This window comes from Ambystoma mexicanum, chromosome 11 (assembly GCF_040938575.1).
Source record: "Ambystoma mexicanum isolate Mex_15411 chromosome 11, UKY_AmexF1_1, whole genome shotgun sequence".
Lineage (NCBI taxonomy): Eukaryota > Metazoa > Chordata > Amphibia > Caudata > Ambystomatidae > Ambystoma > Ambystoma mexicanum.
The window spans coordinates 1,347,199,679-1,347,219,149 of record NC_090934.1 but is presented as its reverse complement, the minus strand read 5'-3'; the positions used below and the strand labels follow the sequence as shown (position 1 = coordinate 1,347,219,149).

At 46.2% G+C, this 19,471-nt stretch overlaps 1 protein-coding gene across 6 annotated transcripts in view; it reads left to right on the top strand.

Moving 5' to 3' along the window:
• Positions 1-19,471, top strand: part of NEDD4 (NEDD4 E3 ubiquitin protein ligase) — a 2,630,465-nt gene that overhangs the window by 1,650,171 nt on the left and 960,823 nt on the right. For all 6 annotated transcript variants that reach the window (XM_069624887.1, XM_069624886.1, XM_069624885.1 and 3 more), the window contains 2 exons: positions 16,028-16,082; positions 16,174-16,232. In XM_069624887.1, coding sequence (XP_069480988.1) covers positions 16,028-16,082; positions 16,174-16,232 — 114 coding nt within the window. The remainder of the gene's footprint in view (positions 1-16,027; positions 16,083-16,173; positions 16,233-19,471) is intronic.

Below are 19,471 nucleotides of genomic sequence, written 5' to 3'. Positions count from 1 at the left end.
AAGCCAGCTTCTTCCCATCCAGAGTTCATCTCCAGACATCAGTCACTTGGCAGCTTGGTGTTGCAAGCAGCTACTGCCAAAGCAAGCTCCTTCTCCTCTTTGCCCCCAGATAGGGACGATAAAAAAGTATGATGCTCTAGACAAAAAAGTGTTTGCCTCGGGCAGCATGATATTTAATGCAGTAAACGCCTCATGTGCTCTTGCCCAGTACACGCATACCTTAAGGTATATTCCTGGGGGAGAAATGAGGGAGGGTTTTTTCAGTATTGTGGAGGTTTGGAAAGGAGGCCATGCGCCAAGCCCTACAATCTGCACTGGACACAGCTGACTGTCGGAAGGGCTATGGTGAAGAGTTCTGTTATGCGGAGATTCGCCTGGTTTCCTCAATCGGGTTTTGCACAGGATCTGCAAGCAACATTACACTATATGCCTTTTGATGGGTCAGATGAGAACTTGGGTCAGACGAGAGCCTGGAGAAAGGACAGGCCTCCAAGGCAGCAGCAAAGTTCCTAGGGGCCTCCTTAAGGCAGCCTGCTCAAACCTCCTCACAGTGGAAGGGCAAGCCCTTTTGATATTACAATTATGGCCAAAACGGAAAACAAGTCACTGCCCGTCAAGGTCGGAGACGATTCTCTAGACCTTCAACAGATAGAAGCAGTAAAACAACACAGGTTTAAAGTGAGCGTGGTGAGCCTGTAAAGGTGGGAGCGCTGTCACCCTTAAGTCCCTTCAAAGGGCTGGCTGCGTGGCAGTACTAGGTGGTAGTACCCCAACTACCACAAAATCACATAGTGTTCTACAATTGGTTAGTACTGCAAAACCGCTGCACTGCCCAATAGAAATGTTTACAATCAAATAATCAGTTAAATTGTGCGCTGGTCTATTCAGATGAGCAGCCGGCAGGTGTTTCGACCCTCCAGTCTTTCTCAAGGCTGAATGCATGCATTCAATTCATATTTGCAAATTCTAAAAAAGATTTTTTTTATTGTGTCCCCCATGAAATTTTAACATTGATATAAATAACACAGAAATAAAAATTCATAATAATAATACATTTTTCACATACCATGATTGATCCATTGAGCAGGGCATAGGAAAAAATGCACAAAAGAGATTTGTCTCAAGTTCTATCACATGACAAGTACTAAGATCCCAATGTTGGTATAAATGTAGCTCATTCAAGTTTCTGATAATTGTCCTTTATGGTTATAATTGTTGTATGGCGTGTAATAATTTCAATGCAAGGCCCCCCTCCCCCTTTTCCAGATTTTAGCTCGGATCAGACCTATACATGTAATGTGTTTTCTATTGGCCATCGGACAACGCAGCCGAAGGATCCAGTCCTACCCTTGGGTGTTACTTTTATAGATATGTTGAAGCCGGTGTGGGACAAACAAGTATCCTCTGCGATTGTGGACAAAAATATTGCCCAAAAGCAGAGAGCTGGACCAGATCACCCCCAATTTTTGACACTACATTCTTCAATAGACAGCCTATCCTTTCAGGCAATCATGGCAGACTCAGAGGCCACTGCATTTCCATCAGTCCCACCTTACATGGAATAAAAAAAATGTCGATTCATCAGGATGTAAGATTTTTGCAAAGTCTGGCACTTGGAACTGTAAATGTGAACAGCACCCTTGTAATATGCATGCATTCATTATGGGGAGGTACCAGAATCAGCTGCTCCTTATCTTCCCGCCTGAAATGCAAAGGTCTTTCAAGCAGTTAATAGAGGATGGCAACGACACAGCCGGAAACTTCTTGGAGGATGAACTTGACACTGCGAATTGCGTTGGGAGGTCAATGGGCACAGCTGCTGTTTTCCATAGATACTCATGGAATAGGTAGATTAATTGTATGCAAGACATCAATCGAAATCACTTGATATGGTATTGAATGGCTTGAAATTTTGGCAGGCTCTCATCAGCCTTCATCCAAAATAATTCAAAGATTCCATACAGACTACTTGGTCATTGGGTTTCTGCGGTTTGGGTCTATTTGACCTAAAATATTTCACCTAATCATATTTAATCAGATGTATTTGACCTTTTTATTTTTTGGTCTAAAATGCAGAGGGAGACCCCTCTGCAAGTCCCCCCTACTTCCCTCAACCAAATCTATATCCTTACCCACCCCATATATATATTTAATTAAATTTGACGAAAAAAAAGGTCCAAAGAATTCAATCAAATGTTTTAGGTCAAGTGTTTTTAGGTCATTTATGCTAATACCGTTTCTGCAATCCCACTGCTGCGTTTGGAGGGGGGAGATTTAACCCTACTCTTTTTCACCAAAAGGCAAAATGTGTGCACTATGACAACCTCTGCAGAAAAGAGGTTTCTTCAGGTGACAGGGGGAACTCCAAAGCAAATGCCTTCAGCTTCAGTACCCTCAGGGCCTTAAACTCCAAAACCCCTGTAGTTTGATGTGGCATTTGAGAGTAATGGCATTAAATCATTACAGGCATATGGATTCGACAGTGGGTATAACAGGGTTATTGCTTGCATTTCCTGAGGAAACGCACCCAAACCTCTCTGCCACTTCGGCTTTGCCTCCTCCAGAAACGTCCCGCTTAAGGGAGCGGTGGAACATGTTCCAGCTGAGGAAGTATGGAGAGGCAGGTATTCCTGTTATTTCCAGATTCCAAAGAAGGACGAGGGACTGCTTCCAAACTGGAACATATAACGGAACTCCACTATTAAGGAACAAGGACACAGATATGGAGCAGAAAACTGCACTGAACACACAGTGACTTTACCTATGAATACAAGACTTGCAATGATTGGAAGCAACCAAGAGCAAGTATTTGCTCTCCACCTTGAAAAAGTCCAACTGGCAAAACCTTTTGGCCATAAGAGTTGGCGGCACATTAGACTAATATGTCAGGATAAGTCCCCAATCTGCTAGCACACTACAATATGTGATGTAATGAAGCCGAATTAGTCACAAGGCCATATAGAAGTACTTGAACAGTATAAAATATGCATTACGTGGCTTATTTGTGGGAGTTGCACTTCTAACAAGGGAACTTGTTCAAAGACTCCCTCATCTCACACACATTCATCGAAAGGATCAATTCCAGGTGGTCACCCTGGGGTAAATGCAGGCCTTGCAACCTCAAAATTGGCTTGTATTTGGACCTCCTGGATGGCTACTCCCATGTCCATATCCACCACAAGCATTTTAAGTAGGAAGCACTCATGACCAGCTCTCTGTGTTCCCATTTTCTCTCACTTGAGCCCCAAGAGTAATCATTAAGGTTATGGCAGTGGCTCATCTGTACAGGGAGAAGCATATTTTTCCCTAACTCAACGATTGACTCTTGGGGGGCCAGATTGGAAGAGGGTGCCTTGCAGGATTTAGGGACAGCATGCAATCTTCTTCACAGGTTAGGTTTCTCCATCAATCTAAAGAAGTACTTTGACACCCTCAACATGTTTGCCGCGTATAGGGGCAGTTCTGGATAATGCAGAGCAAGGCAAGGCCTTGCCACACCAGTGAGTATGACAAGCATTCAGACCACAACTGAGCTCTTCCAACCGACAGAGGGACTCATATCAGTGTTTATCATGTCATTCTATATCTTCATGGTCATTGAAGCAAGACTGCAGATGCAGTCTATATTGTAGTACCTGTTGAGCCAGGAGTGCCAATTCAATAAATACATGCAGGACATTATGCGTACCCACAAAACGTTTCCCAAGATCTGCTTTGGTTCTCATCTATGACCAGCCCCCTTTAGTGGGCGTTGTTCGATCAAGCATGGTCAACAGAATTGTCACAGATGTATCTTTAAAGAGATGGGGAGCTCATATGCAGGATCCTTCAGTGAGCAGTCTGTGGGAAGGCCAAGGCCTTTCACATCAACCTACTGGAGCTCAGTGCAGTACATCTGGCAATCCTGCCTTCCATTTATCGGGGTTCATCTGTCCAGGTCCTCCTGGACAACACCACCACCATGCACTACATCAACAAGATGGGGCAGTGTGGGGTCACTTAAAATGTCCAAAAAGGGCATGCGCCTGTGGATTTGGGCGATCCAAAAAGTGGTGTCTGTGTCACCAGCAGTTTGGATGCGCAGAATTTGCTCTCTAGATTACCTCATAAGTGAGAACTGGGCAGGTGGATTGTAGAGGAGATCTTCGCCAGTGGGGGGACCCCAAGTCGACCTGTTTATGGCCAACTTGAACAGGAAGTGCGAGATGTTCTGCTTCAGGGAGATTCTGCAAGGGAACTCTCTGAGTGATACACAAGTGATCCCCTTGATGTTCGACCTGGTGTACGCGTTAACTCCGGGAGGGGCAACCATGATCTTGATCTCACCAGACTGGGTACAGGAGGCCTGGTACCCAGTCACACTGGACATGCTGCTGTTTCCTCCATGCATGGCCAATTGGACGAGGATATATTGACCCAATCGTGCAGCAGGATTCTTCATCCTAATGCCAGGAGTCTCATCCATCATCCCTGGATGTTGAGAGATTGAGGTACATGGATTACAGTCTTTCAAAGGAGGTTTTGGGTTGTTCCTCTCTGCGAGGTACCCATCAATCAAGTCCCTTTATGCTGGTCGGCTGCACAAATGGGATAGTTGGCGCCTGGATAGAGAGAAGGACCCCTTGTCTTGATTCACCGGCCCAGTTTTGGAACTTATGCTTTCCGTGACCAAATCGGGCCTGAATTTTAGCACCCCTCTCTATTTTCAAACATACACCCAAAGTTAATTCTTTAGAATGCCCATCATTTTTACTATTCTTGAAAGGTCTTTCAAGTACCTTTTACCTGCACCATTTGTGATCCCAGCATGGGGTTTAAGCCTGGTTCTAACCTACGCGGTGGCAACTCAGTTTGAGCCAGGCTACACATGTTCCCTGCATCTTCTTTTGTTCAAAGTTACGTTTCTGGTCCCCTTGATATCAGTGATTTGAGCTTCAGGCCTTGTCTATCTCTCCTGACTGTAGTCAGTTAATTGAAGAAAGTGTCCTTGAGGAGAAAACCCTTGTTCTAATGGATTCATTCCTCCCAGGATTTCTCATCCATATCTGGCGTGACAAGGCCCTGCTCTGGGCATGAGGAGAGAGGAAGACCATTCCCGGACTCAAAAAAGATGAGACGCAGCAGCACCCCCACTATATTTTCTGCTCCCCCAGTGACTCTTCAAGACTCCATTATTCTTTGTCTTCCCATTTTTTACTTTTTTCTTCCAATGGCAGGTAGGGTAAGTAGATATTCTTTACACAGTCCTTCACACCCTAAACCACCATGCTCTCCGGGGAGGCATTGGTGGAAAGAAAGCCGGATCAGAGGGTGCCATGCAGGGTATCTTGGTCAGATTTGAAAGTTAGAAAGACTCCTCTGAGGATTTGGCACCAGAAGTACCATTTCCGACTCAATATCCTACTCCATATGAATTGGAGAATTTCCATCTAAAGATGCTCAACATCTTCACCCAGTACTGACTGTGTCAGTGGCGCCCACCGCAAGATGCGGCTGTATACCTATGGGGGCAGCACCAGCTCTGAAGACCACTGACCCGGAACAGCACTGGGTTGTTCTGCCTCTTCAGGCGTCGAGCTCCCAACGCCACCCCCCTTCCCCTGCCTTGGCTCCATTGGTGCCGACACACTGTTGGAAAATGCTCCTCTTCCTATGGACAAGGTCATGTCAAAGATGACTCTTTTATGGGGAAGGTGATCATGTCCTCTTTGGGCTGCAGCCACTTTGCCCCCGAGGCATGAGAGACATCCCAGAGGAATTCTATGGTGAGGGTGGAATAACTCATGGATCTGGCATGCAACCTTTCGGAGGCTGTCGGCCTGGACACCTTCCCTGCGCTGACCATCCGCCCTGTGCTGACTACTGGGAGGCCTCATGCTTCTTTTCAGAAGATGACCATGGTTGTGAAGACTCTGAGTTTGGCAGCACTGACCAGACCTAGGGTCCAGTTCGAGCTGACTGATACAATTGACAAAGGCTGTCAGAAAGACACCTTAGTGTCTTTCTACCAGACTGTGAACGGCCCAGTCTTGCAAGTCTGGGAGAAGCCATCCTCTGTTCACTGTAGCATGCATCTGACCAGGAAACCATGCATGGCATCTCTGATCTGCGTTCATTCAACCCATGCCTCCCTGGAGAACTTGGTGGTTCAGGCTGTGCAGGACTGCTTAACGAAGATCTCCTTACCCGGCCTCCATTGGATACGGAAAGTAAAAAGTTAGACGCTTGGCACTGAAAAGTGTTGCCTCAGGCAACTCTCTGTATGTCCTCAGTTCCGCCCTGTTCCCCTTAGCACTCACCCACTGAGGCACAAGACAGATGAGGGATACACTCTCTCACCAAGAGTTGCAAGTTGAGAGTGATGAGGAATCCATCGGAAGATCATCCATCAGAAAGAACATTTCTGAGAGGTAAGTAATTAAATTTGTTCTTCGAATGGATTCCTTCTTGCCACAGATTACTCATCTATGAGGGACTTGGGCTCATTTAACCAGTGGCTTGGCTGCCACCTCTGCCCTGTAGATGGCAGGGTGGGTCCTTATTTTGGACATTTCCCAGTGGCTGCGTAAGCCTCGCTGGGAATGTTTGTCAAATGTTACTGCTCAGATTCCTCATCTTTGATGGACTCTCAGAGCAGTGCACAGATGCATCTGGGGCACAGAGGACAGCGAGAAGACGGTACCTAGACTGAAAACTGTGGAGGACTGATCTAGCAAAGCGAGTGCCCTTCCATGAAAAATAATCTAAGCAGTAATGTTTACCAAAACAAGGGCCCATATCTGCAGAGCAGGCTGGCAGCCAGGCCTCTGGTTGAATGAGCTATAAGAGCCTCAAGTACATCTTTCCCAGCCAGACTTTAGAATTCTTGGATGCAGCAGGTGATCTCTTTCACGCGGACTGTTTAGTCAGAGCCCTGCTAGCACGAGCACCAGCTTAACCTGCAATGACCCGGTACACTTAACTGCTGCCCCTCGACCAAGAGACCTATTATCTGAAAGCCTGCACTGGGCCCAACCGATGAAATCGCTCCTCTGTCTTAGATGGGTGAGGCAGAGGAGAAAACACTGGGGAGTGGGGGGGAGGTAGGAAAAAAAACTAGACCAACTTTGGAGGAATTGCAACCTCATTCTCTATCCCTTCTTGGAAAAATACAAGTAGTAGAGAGATTAAACAGAACACCTAGAGCAGAGAGATTACACAGAACACCTAGAGCTCACATTCCTGCTTTGCAGAGTTGATGCTATCAGGAAAATCACCTTTATGTAAGTGGCCTTGTATAGTACCATTCTTCCACTATTGGTGGCCTCGCAGTGTGCGGATCTGTAAGCAAAAAGTGGAGGTCATGGGCATTTTTAGTGCGAAACTCGGATGCAAAACTTGTGGTGTTGATGGGTGCAAGTCGAAGAACTTGGTTTTTTTGTGCCAAATTGCTTTTTATAGAGTTGGCAGAGAAATTTCAGAATCTGTGAACCTTCCGGAAAATCCATTTTGGGTGAGCAATCTTTACAAACATGAATGTGAGGGCTCAAACAGTGCACCCATTCAGAAAAACGACACTAAATTAAAGTGCTATGCAGCAACAACCCATTGGTGTGCCATAAATTGGCTGCGCAATCGCTGCAACAACTGCATAACATTGTGGAAGAAGAAGCCCTATACAGGGGTTCTTTTAATGGAAGAGAAGGTGAGCAAGTATCCCTTAAAGAAAGCTAAGGTGAGCAAGTATCCCTTCAAACTGCCTACTTTTATGTCCGCTCATATTCCACAACAGGAAGTAGGGCAGGTACAAGGGTGCATGTCCCTATCCAGACGCCAAGCTGAGAATTTACGCCACCTGCGGACATAAATATGGACTTGGTAGCTGATATTCTAGCTGAAAGGAGTACATCCAGGACGTTGTCAAACAAATCCCACTTCTTGTACCTCAGCATCTTTGCAGCCAAGCATGAAGGCTCAGAGGTAGCTGAGGTTTGGCTTTAGAACCCATCCCTCCTACTGGGAGAGCAGGCCCGCCCTCGACAACAGAAGGTGCTAGGGAGAGCAGATGGACATGTCCATAAGCTCTGTGCACCATGTCCTCCGGTCCCATTCCGCAGCGATCAAAATCTGTGTGGAACAGGCAGAGTATCTTGAAAACTAGTGCAATGATAGACCTCCTCTTTGCGTTCCCGTCAATCCCTAAGTCCCACTAGAGAGTCACTACATCCCCCAGAGCTTCCTGCCAAGAGAATTACCTGGAGCATGACAACTCTCACTTCCCGTTGACCCTGCAGGTAAAGAAGTCCATTTCAGTCCCCCAGACCTTCCTGGCAGAGCACCTACTTATGGAAGGCCTAAATCTGTCTGCTCAATGTATCTGTTATGACATTCTCTGTCCCAGCTGCATGGGCAACACACATACCATTCTCTAGAGCCCACAACCACATTCGCTTTGCTTCTCTACAAAAGAATCAAGCACTACATGCCGCCTTGTTTGCGGAGGTAATGAAAGACCATTGTGTTGTCCGTTAGGACCAGCATGCACTTGTCCCACACTTGCCCACAGCTCAAGCAAATAAATGTTTTCTCTGGTTCAGTTGGACACCTAGCTTGCCTCTCCATAAGGTCGAACAGGTGTGCGCCCCACCCTTTAAGCACACACCTTTGACCACTGTCAGTTGGGGGGCAAGGTTGTCAGAACATCGACACTCTCAGAAAGTTGTCTCTTAGGCACCACAAGATCCCGCAACACAGAGCCAGAGAGTTGTTAAAGGTCTGGCATGTTGCCCTGGAACTGAGACCACTGGCAATGTAGTAGCAACTGAAGCAACCAATGTGCACCCGAACCTCTAGCACCACCAGAATAAAGGAAGCCATGAGAGCCAGAAGGCTTAGAAAGGCAGAAGCCGAAATCACCTTCTGGGATCTGAAGGCACAAACCCATCTGTTAGATGTTTGCGACTCGGGCCTCATGAGGGAAGGCCCTGTCCTTGCTAGTGTCCAGGATGTTAGGCAGAATCCTGTGCAGTGCCCTTAGGGACCACTACACACAATAAAGACTACAGTTGGTGATACAAGTTTTACCTTTGGTACAAGCCTGTACTACTATGTCATAGTGGTAGCAGTGGCGGAGCAGCCAGGCTTATCTCAAGAGTATATGAGCAGTAGCAGAGATTACACAAGGGACCACAATTACTGTGACTCAAGCAAAAACTGACTCAAGGTTTCAGGTAGAAAAATATAAGTTCATTTATTTTTAAACCATTCGTTATAACCACAACACTTCTATTAAACTTCAATAAAAACCACACGTTAAATATACTACAACTAACCGATTCACTTTGTACAGTAAGTCTCAAGGTAAGTACCCTGTTTTGGAATGAACCGGTGTTAGGCACAAAAACACGTTACCGTGGATAAGAATGCAATCACTTTTTGACATTTCGGTCTGCTAAATAAAACGTGTATCAGTGATATGAAATGCTACCAGGGCAAAAACACACTTAGCACCTGAGATACCCAGAGGGAGTTGGAGGCAAAAATTACAGGCAATATTTTGGTTAGGCAGGCAGAATCAAGAAACACTCAGAGACAGGAGTTCAAAAGTCAAAGGTCCGGAGCCAGGTTCGAAAGACACCGGGGCCAGTTGCTGAAGATCACACGGTCTAACAGTTCACGATTCAACAGAGCCAAAAGTACTTCGATATTGTCAATGTTCATGAAGCAAAAGTTATAAGAAGGAGGGAAGATAAGGTCAAGCCTTGGAAATGAAGAAAAAGGGATTCACCCAGTTTCCTCAACAGAACACAGTACCTTGTTCCAATGGTGCAGCTGGTGGCCTGGCAGTTGTTGCTGTTGGTTTCCCGCAGACCCACGATTCCTGGAGCTTCGAGAAGGGAGGACGTCTGAAGGGGGTCTGCACACACAGGGATGAGGCTGGCAGCAGTGACACGGAATAAAAGGTGCGCTCCTTAAAAACAGGAGAGGCTCTTCGGGTGGCTATCCGGACCACTACAGCAGAGTGCAGCGATTTCGACCACGGAAGAGGATCCTCTGGCTGTAGAAGATGAGCTGGTTATCCCCACCAAGCTCTAGGGAAGAAGACTCCGGACTGGATCTTCTCTGAGTCGTTGAAGGGCAGATAGCTCAGGACTGCAGCAGGGCTTCACTGGGACGGGGTAGTTGCAGCAGCCGTCATTCTCTCCGCTTCTCTTCGGTTCCTTGTAGTTCCAGTGGTGACTCTGACTTCTAGCCCAAGAGACCTGCCTTTTATGTGAAAAAAACCCATTCACGCAGCCTGGCTGTCAATCACCCAGCAGGGGGGTTGTCCAGCCCGAACTACTACCCTGGCCAATCATGACAAAGTATGACTTGGGTTTCCTAGGATACCCTGTGCAGTGGGTGACTACACCCCTCCCTCACATTCAGCCCACCTAGACACCCAGGCGCCTTGAGGAGGGCTTCTGGGCAGAAGCCCGCCAAAAGACAGTGAACAAAGAAGGCGAAACTAGTTTGCAGCGCAAAGTTAACACACAAAGGACTTTAACAAAAAGAAATGGCGAATAAACCCAACCCGAGCCAAAAGAAAGACGATTTGGTCAAGCGGGTTTATGTTCGAGGCTAATATAATAGCCAAGAACAGTACCACGTATATCTAATATAATCGCGGTAGAAAAGTTAGGGTAGATACCACTGCCACCAGCCAAGTCTAAATGTTAAAAGAGCGAAACAATGCTCTAGGAGGTACAGATAAAAAGGGATATGAGTTAACCCTTTCCAGTACTCCATGGAAGATGGGGTGTACAGGATCTGTGGTAGATTGACTAAGTAAAGTTAATGGTAACTTTACCCTTTTCTGGTGGACAGTAGTCGCCTCAGAAATGGAGTTGCGGGAAGTCTCAAAGACAACCCTGTGCCACGGCACTGAAGGTGCTGTGTGACACACACAAAGAAGGGGGCTTCTGAAGTGGTGTACTTCGGAGTCCACAATCACAAAAACAGATGGAAACACATAGCAAAACACAGGTAAGAGTGGGGGAAAAAGCTCTCACTCTAACCAGGTGGAGAAAAATAAACTCCAGAAGTCCAGCAAAGCTGCTGGGGGACTCACTAGGTGAGGGAAATTAGCCATAAATGAGAATTCTCCCTAACACAGGATCACACTGATAAATCTGATAGACTGAGACCGTAAAGCATGTGACTTCTTGAAGTTGATAGGTAAGCCCATGCTGTGGAACAGATTACACGTTAGGTAAGCATCTGCCGATGCCTGTTCTAGGTAGTAGACTCGGATGAGACGTTCATCCAGGTAGGGGAAAGCATATATGCTTTCTCTCCTGAGGAGACCCCACCGCAAACCTCAGGCACTTCCTTTGCTTGCGATGGATTGGCACATGGAATAGGTGTCTTTTAAGATCAGGATTCACCAACTAATCCAGCAGGCTGATTGGCTTATAGGATGTGGACCAGAGTGAACTTCTTGAACTTGTCCTTGCGCAAGAACCTCAGATTGAGAATGGGGCGCAATCCTCCATCCTCCTGAACCAGAAAGTAGATGGTAACAGCCTCTCCGTTCTGAATGGGGCATCAGTTTTAGGGCACCCTTCATCAGAAACCGACAAACCTCCCCTAAAGAGGGGGTCTGCAGGCAAAGAGGGGGCTGTTCGGAGGATGGTCTAGAGGGCGTCCCATAACCAAGACCCTTTTACATGAGGAAGATCATCAGGTGCCCCTAACCCTCATGGCATACTGTGAGATACATGTTCCCACTGGTAGGAGAAGTGAACCTCTTCATTTTTCTTATGGCCAAACACACAGCCATAACACCAACTCGCACTACTCAAACATAACACCTTTTACTTCTAATGTTGTGTATGTAAAACCAGTAAACCGAACTATACAAAGGCCATGTGTTTAACAGCATCTGTGGACTTCAACTCCCAGAATTCCCCAGGTACTGAGACTATGAGGATGCAGGAGATTGAACCATGTGCCAAGACCTTGAACCACAATGTGCAGGCTAGCTGTTTTTCCAAAGCACCTGTGCACATCACATTTATACCTGGTGAGCGCACTATTCGAGAAGGCAGTGCAGGGGAAAATGTTGGCTCCTGTTAGAGAGCTCATGATTGGGAAGATCATTTAGCAGTGTGGCAGAGCATAAGAGTCTGCCACGAGAGAGACGCTGAGCCAGAGACTGAAGTGCTGTGGAGATGCTGGGAGCCACGAGGAAGGTTCTGGGCGCTCAGTGAGTTGAGAAACTGGCGTTCTCCATTCCGGATCCCGAAGGGAAGCAGACGTGCAATCGCAGTGCAGCGAGGGAGGCTGGAAGAATGTCTACAGCCTCCAGATTGGAAACTGCAGAAGCACAAACCCGACCGGAGATGCTGCAGAAAGGCGGTGAGTCTGCCCAAAGCCAGTAGGGAACCCGGGGCAGTCAGACGACTGTCCCGAACTGCACTTTGAACATTACAGCCTTGTGAATACGACAAAAGGCTTGTTTGAATACAAAAAGGCTAAAAGGTAAACCCCAATGAACTGTAAATATTTTAAATGTGAATTTGGGGCCAAACTTAAAGAAACCTTACCAGGAGCATATATATCAACCCGTGAGTCATACCTACAATATTGATGATGCAGAGAAAGCATATGAGAAGTCCTAGTAAACCAAAGAAACCAAGCGAGTAAAGTATATGAGAAATCCTGACACGGAAGACAGCAAGCAATTGATATATATAAAAGTCCCGGCAGGCGAATACACCAGGCAATTGGTGTTTCAGAAAGAGTCCTGGCAGGAGAGTGCACCAGGCAGTTGGCATTGCATAAAGAAACCTGGCAGAGGAGTAAACCAGATAATTTGCAAGCCCCAAGAAATGTTAAAGGAAAGATTGGTGTTTATTTATTGAACCCTGGAAAGTAGGATGTTAAAGATATTTCTTTACAGACTGAGGAGAAAGTGGCATTATAGAAAGACTGTTAAAGATTTTGTTGCCTAAACAGGAATCTTGTGAGCCCAAACAAGACACCAAGGAACCGTTTACAAAAGTGACTATTCTTATAATTAAGGAACCAGGAGCATTCGCCTTGGATAACATTTTTGTTAGAATTGTAGTTATTTCAGTTGTGAACACTTTTTGGCCAATTGAAGATATTTTCCTTACACAATGTAATTTGTTTAGGATAGGACGTTTTGGACACAAGGACGGCTTTTCAGTTATTGACATTTATTTATTTTGTCATTTGTAAAGCGCTCCTAACCCTAGGGCATCAAGGCGCTATGTTTCTTGTGAACATTACATACCTTAGTGCAAATAACAAAACAATACGTCTTACAGTTGGTGGTACATTGGTGGCAATCATAAGCAATGTGTCTTACAATTGTTGGTACAACACTTATTCTAACATTGTAGTAGAGTTAATTTGACATATCACAGTTAATCGAGACATTTTCCAGTGAGAGTTAAAATGCAAATGTGGAACACCACCAGTTAATACAAGCAAGTATGGGTACATTATCAGTGCAGGTAGGCCAAGAGCGTCAAGCAGATGTAAGCATGGGTAAGTCCAGTGATACGTGCAGCTTAAAGTGGGTGAGATTACTCTTGTGAAAAGAGCCATGTTTTCAAACTCTTGCGGAAGGGCCAGAAGGAGGATCCAGATCTGAGGGCTGGTGGTGGAGCATTCCTATGTTTAGCAGCTACCACTGGGAAATTGTATCCACCTTTTTTCTGAGGTTTGTGTTTGGGAACGGTAAGAAGGTTCATGTAGGCCGTGCTGGTGGGTCTGTTCGATTTGTGCTGTGAGAATGTATTGGATATGTATTTGGGAGCTGACAGAGAGATGCATTTGTGTGTCAATTAGAGTTTTGATGACAATCTGATCGTGGACGGCAGCTAGTAGGATCAACGTCTCTCTACAGAGATATCAGGGTTTTTGGGGATATTGAGTGATGCTCTTAGGGTATTGTTTCACCTGAAGTTTTTTTAGGTTGGGTTTGTTAGTGCCTAACTACAGGGCATTGCAGTAGTCTAATACAGAGAAGATAAGAGCTCTGGCTGGTATCGGGTAGTGGGGCTAATTTTTGGGGTAAATGGGATAGGGGGATCTGGGGGTGTCCCCTGCTCCCTTTAAATTAATATGGGGGTTGCGGGGATGTCCCCCGCAGGTTTAATAGGTTAATATCACCGCAAATATATGACACCATTCTTGTATGACGATATTTTTGCAGGAATATTAACTCATGGAACCCACTGGCTAGAGTGATGCAACTGTCAGATGACAAAAAGGGTCTACAGGCGATGATACGTTTGGATATGTAAGCTGCCGCCGCGGCTGTGGTTTTAACTTCTCTGGTTAGTGAGAGGGCAGAGTTCAGGTAAGCGCCTAATGTTATTACTTCCTTTGAGACTTTGATGGAAATGCTGTCAATTGTGAAAGAATTAAGGGAGTCTAGTTTGTTAAATTGGTGTTGAGATCCAGTGATGAGTAATTCAGTCTTTTCATCGTTGAGGTGGAGGCTGTGTTGGGCCATCCATGCCTGGATCATTTGGTAAATTTTGTTTAGAGATTTGCTGTCATGAGTACCTGTTATGGGCATGAGTATTTGGGTGTCATCCGCGTAGCTGGTATAGGTGACACCCAGATTGTCAAGAAGATCGAATAAGGGTTTTGGAAAAAATATTGTATAGAGTGGTTGATACACAGGATACTTGCAGTACGCCACAAGTGGTGGGCTGGCAGCGCTGCTGCTGTTGTTGAGAAGACTCTCATAGTTCTTAGTGAGGAAGGGCTGTATCCAATGATTTGCATTAGTTGAGAATTGGGCTGCCGAGACCAGGTGGTTGCATGAAGTGTTGTGATTAACTAAATCGAAGGTAGCTGAGAAGTCGAGCAGGAGTGCTAGTTTGCCATTGTCTTTTATCTCATCCATTTGTATTTTGAGGTCAAGTAAGGATCAGTACCGGGTGCCGGTCTGAAGCCTGATTGACGGAGGCCTAGGGGGTTGTTAGTTTTAAGATGATTTTTAATTTGCAAGTAGGCTGCACGGTAAAGTATTTTAAGGAGAAAAGGCACTGTTGCCATGGGGTGGTAGTTTGTGGGCATGTTAGGGTATGTAGGTATGTGACATCCTGACGCATACAGATTCTTGGTTTTTGATTTATAGGCAGGTAAACTCCTCTTTAGTATAGGGTCAGAGAGCTCTTTTTCCTTTAATAAATATCGTTGGTAAAACCAAGACAACCTTTTGCCCGGCTCTTATTTCTGACCCCTCACAGGTTACAGAGGGCACTGCTGAGGTGGCAATCACCACTCTTGGAGCTTCTCAACCTCTATCCTGGCTGTGGGAAAGAGTGGTAAGATGTTTCTCTTAAAGTGCCTAACCCCCGTCACGGTGGGCATTAGAGGAGAAAGCTAGAGACCACCTTCCTTTTGGTACGGTAGTGGAACGTTGCTTAATAGCTCATTCCAGTCATCACCCTTGGCCCGAACAAATTTTGACAATTAAAAAGGCATGTCTAGGAATGTTCCTAACCATCAGGGATGAACCCTAAGTTCCTCATGCTGAGTGCTTCTGATGACCATACCCGTGGCCGTAGCACATGCAACATAGCCAACCGAGCCTGCCTGACTGCAGGATCTGGTGTACCACCTCTCTGCCATCCTCTACCGGGGCATTCAGGCCTTCACTCGTGTCTCAAACTGAGATTTTCAGCCACCTCTGACACCACCGACCAGAGGGCAAACGAAAATGTAACCATGGTGCAAGCGCATTAAATGCCCTCCATAAAATCATACATGCACCAACTGGGAACTGTGCAGCGCCTGTTGGTGGCGAAAGTGTTTCTGATTGAAGCTGTCAGAATATCGTAGACGGGGAATCCGTTGGAAGGACATCCATCAGAAAGAACATTAGAGAGGTAAGTAATTTGTTCATTTAAATTGTGAATTGAGTTTCTTTTTTTGTGTGACTGTTCAACTTCCTGCTTTTGACACTCTGTGATAGATATGTAATGATAACATACATCATTAAAAAAAATACTCTTTACAGCCTGGTTGGGAAGAGCGAACACACACTGATGGAAGGATCTTCTATATTGATCACAGTAAGTATTATACAATAATACTTTTCAAGTTGTTGCAGTCAGCATACTGTAAAACACATGTGTTCAAGATAATTGTATTCTCCCTTTCCAGAAACAAAAAAAACACAATGGGAGGATCCTAGATTGTTGACTGTAGCAATAACAGGACCAGTGAGTATTTATCTACATGTTCCAATCATTTGGGTCTATATCAACTTACAGTGAAAATGCTTGTTATTCTTGAATCTTGCTCTCACTCCTTCTCCACTATTGTACCGGAATCACCATGAAGGGAGCATTTCCTGTTCGATTTATTTGTTTTTTATTGCAGAATCTAGAAGTCCTGGGACTGCTCATACTTCTGAAATTTTGTTGTTGTGAATTCAGTTAAAAAATAACTTGTTGGCTATTAAAAAATGGTGTGAATAGTTGTAGAATATAGATTAGGCGTGTGAATTCACCCAGAAGAAAACTAGGTGAAAATGACTTTACTATTCAAGCCTGAGGGGTACAGTTCTATCTCATGCTTCTGTGGGAGCCCTTCACGGATGCTAGTCTCTGTAGGGCAAGTTGTACTGTACCAAAGAAACCTGTATGTTGCACATAGGATGGAGCTCTGAATTATATTTATATCCCTTTGGTGCTTTCCTGTTGCCAGTAAAGCAACAGTTGAAATGCAAACACATGTCCCTAATGCACACAGCTCTAGTATCTGAGAAAAACATAATCGCACCTTGTCAAGAAACTGATGATGGTATGCAACCACTTAAAGAACCACATGATGCTGTGCATTCCAGAGTAGAAACTGAATTGATCCAAAGGGCATTCTATACTTAGCTTAACAAAACTATCTGGGGCTTCACATGTTAAAATCCTCCCTAGTGTGAATATCACATGACCACACCTGAAGGTTAAATATCTGCCCGTCATGCTAAACTCTTTGAAGACCCATGCTTTGTGCTCATATCTGTTATGTAGATTTCCATCTTTATGGATAACTAGCTGGGGTACCCGGCATTGCCCGTGTCCTGATCGAGTGGTAGCTCATTTGCCGTGGAGAAAGTTGCTCTTCACGGCAAGTCGTGCTGCTGTTTGTTGTTTTGTTTCAGAAACTCTTGATATTGATTTTCGCTTTGCATCAGATGGAGCTTTTCCAAGTAATGTTCGTTCTTTGTGCGGCATGTTATCTCACTGCTCCTGTAACATTTTGGTTACAGTGACACACTAATCTGAATGGCTAGTGGCAGTGTTTTTATCTTACCTAGTTTTGTACCATTTTTATTCCCATGCTGTACTCGCAGCCCGGTAGTGCACAGAAGGGTCACCATTGGCACCAAATGGTGACACTGGCTTGCCCCTTCTTGGTCCTTCTTCTGCCGTGCTGGGTGGGGGAGATCCTGGTTTGACTTTTTTCTTCGGCAGGAATCCTTTGTGAAGCCAGCTGTGAGGACAGGATATGGGAGAGGACTCTGAAACTCAGCTGTCCTTTTTCTCTAGTCAGCTGGGGGGGCTGGCAGTCTGGAAAGGACAGCCACCACCCAGAGTGTGAATGGTGAATGGGTGCGGATTGGCTCGGTTCCTGCATGAAAGGCATGAATCCTGAGGCAGAAGAGAAGTTGAACCCTGCGACAGAAGTATCGACGAGGAGGAAGAAGAGAGATTACCGCAGCCACTTCCTGATGACCAGAGATGTCTTCTGTGGAATCGTTGCTGTCCGACCCCGTCTTTGAAGCATCAGGAGAACTCCGAAGAGTACAACTCCCCCCTTTAGACTGGCGGGACCAATCGTTCCTGAGACGACCTGCATTTCGAGCCATTCCACTACAAGCTGTAACCTTCACAGGCTGCAAACCGCCAATACTCTGGGACCTGTGGCCATTGTGCAGTGCATCGTATTCCGAAGATGGTTTGGTGGACTCCTTACGTACCCCCAGAGGCAACATTCCACTCTGTGAAGTCACGCTCTCCAGAGTGCAGGACCGAGAAAGCGAGACAAATCGACCGGGCAGTAATCGTTTTTCACTTGTGCTTCCCAAAAGTTGCCAAAAACCCCGAATCCGAACAATCCTTTGCTGGAAGTCTCTTCACTCGACTGTTGCTTCGAGATCTACTTCAGTGTCCCTTCTTTCGTCTGTCTGACCAAGAATGCGGTGACCGGGTCTGCTGTTGCTGCATCGTGGGGGCATCATGCTGCAACCTCTTCTTGATATGATATGTCTTTTATAATGCGCCTGTACACAATTGTTTCTAGGTGCGACAAGACAAGGGGAGGCGACAGAATGAAGTCAAGACAAACCATCTAACTAGGCCTTGTGTCATTCAGATCGTGCAAGTGTGACATTGGAGAAGTGCAGGGAGGGGGAAAGGGGGAAGTGCAATAAGGGCAGCAGTTGTTCTGAGTGAGTGCAGCCAGGGCAGCACGGCTTTGGGTAAGTAGAAGGAGCGAGTGGGCTGTAAAGGTTACAGTTACAACCCCTAAGTGCAGTGCATGGTAGGCCCGAAGGCAGTGCAGGGATGACTGATTATGGATGTGCCTGGTACCCAGTGAGACTCTGAGGGTAGCAAAGCGACCGGTTGGCACTGCAGACAGGTAAGTCAGCAGGGGAGAGAGAGAGAGAGAGAGAGAGAGAGAGAAAGAGAGAAAGCAGAGGAGATGATGAAGGTCTTGAGCAGCTTCTAGAACTTCAGGTGGTCTGGCTCAAGTCTGAGATGAGCAGGGAGGCCATTCCAGAGGGAGGCACCTGCAGTGGAGAGATCTAACACCCACTCTCAGCCTGGAGAATCATCTGTTCTCCAGGGAGTTGGAGGTAGCTGAGCGAAGTAAGAGAGTTGGATGTTGTGGGGCCCCCGGTCCCAGGAAGCCTTGTGGACGATGCAGAGGATCTTGAACTTGATCCTTGCTGCCACCGGGAGCCAATGGAGATTTCAGGGCTGGAGAGATTCAGTTCCTGTGCTTGAGGCCAAGGATAAGTCTTGCAGTCCTGTTCAGAGAGGCAGAGAGTGGGGGAAGGCATGTTGAGAAAGAGGCGGTTGCAGTAGTCCAGCCTCGAGAGAACCAGGGCTCTGGAGACAGTGAGCTTCTGGGGGACAGTAAGAAAATGAATAATACCTCTGAGGAAGTACAGTTGGTAGTGGGCCTTCTTGGCAAGGTCCGTGATGTGAGGAGAGGAGGAGAGAGAGGAATCGAAGATGACTCCAAGGTTTTTTGCCTCACAGGAAGGTGAAGGAAGAGAGCCCAAGGAAGGCCGCCAGAGTGAGAGAGGGAAAGCGGGAGCAGGGGTCCCAAAGAGAAGGATCTACAACTTGCTGGCATTAAGGCAGAGATCGTTTTCTGTGCACCAATCATGAATCGTGGATAGACAGTCCGGAATGAGACGAGAGGAGACTGGGGGGAGCCTCAAAGAGAGCAG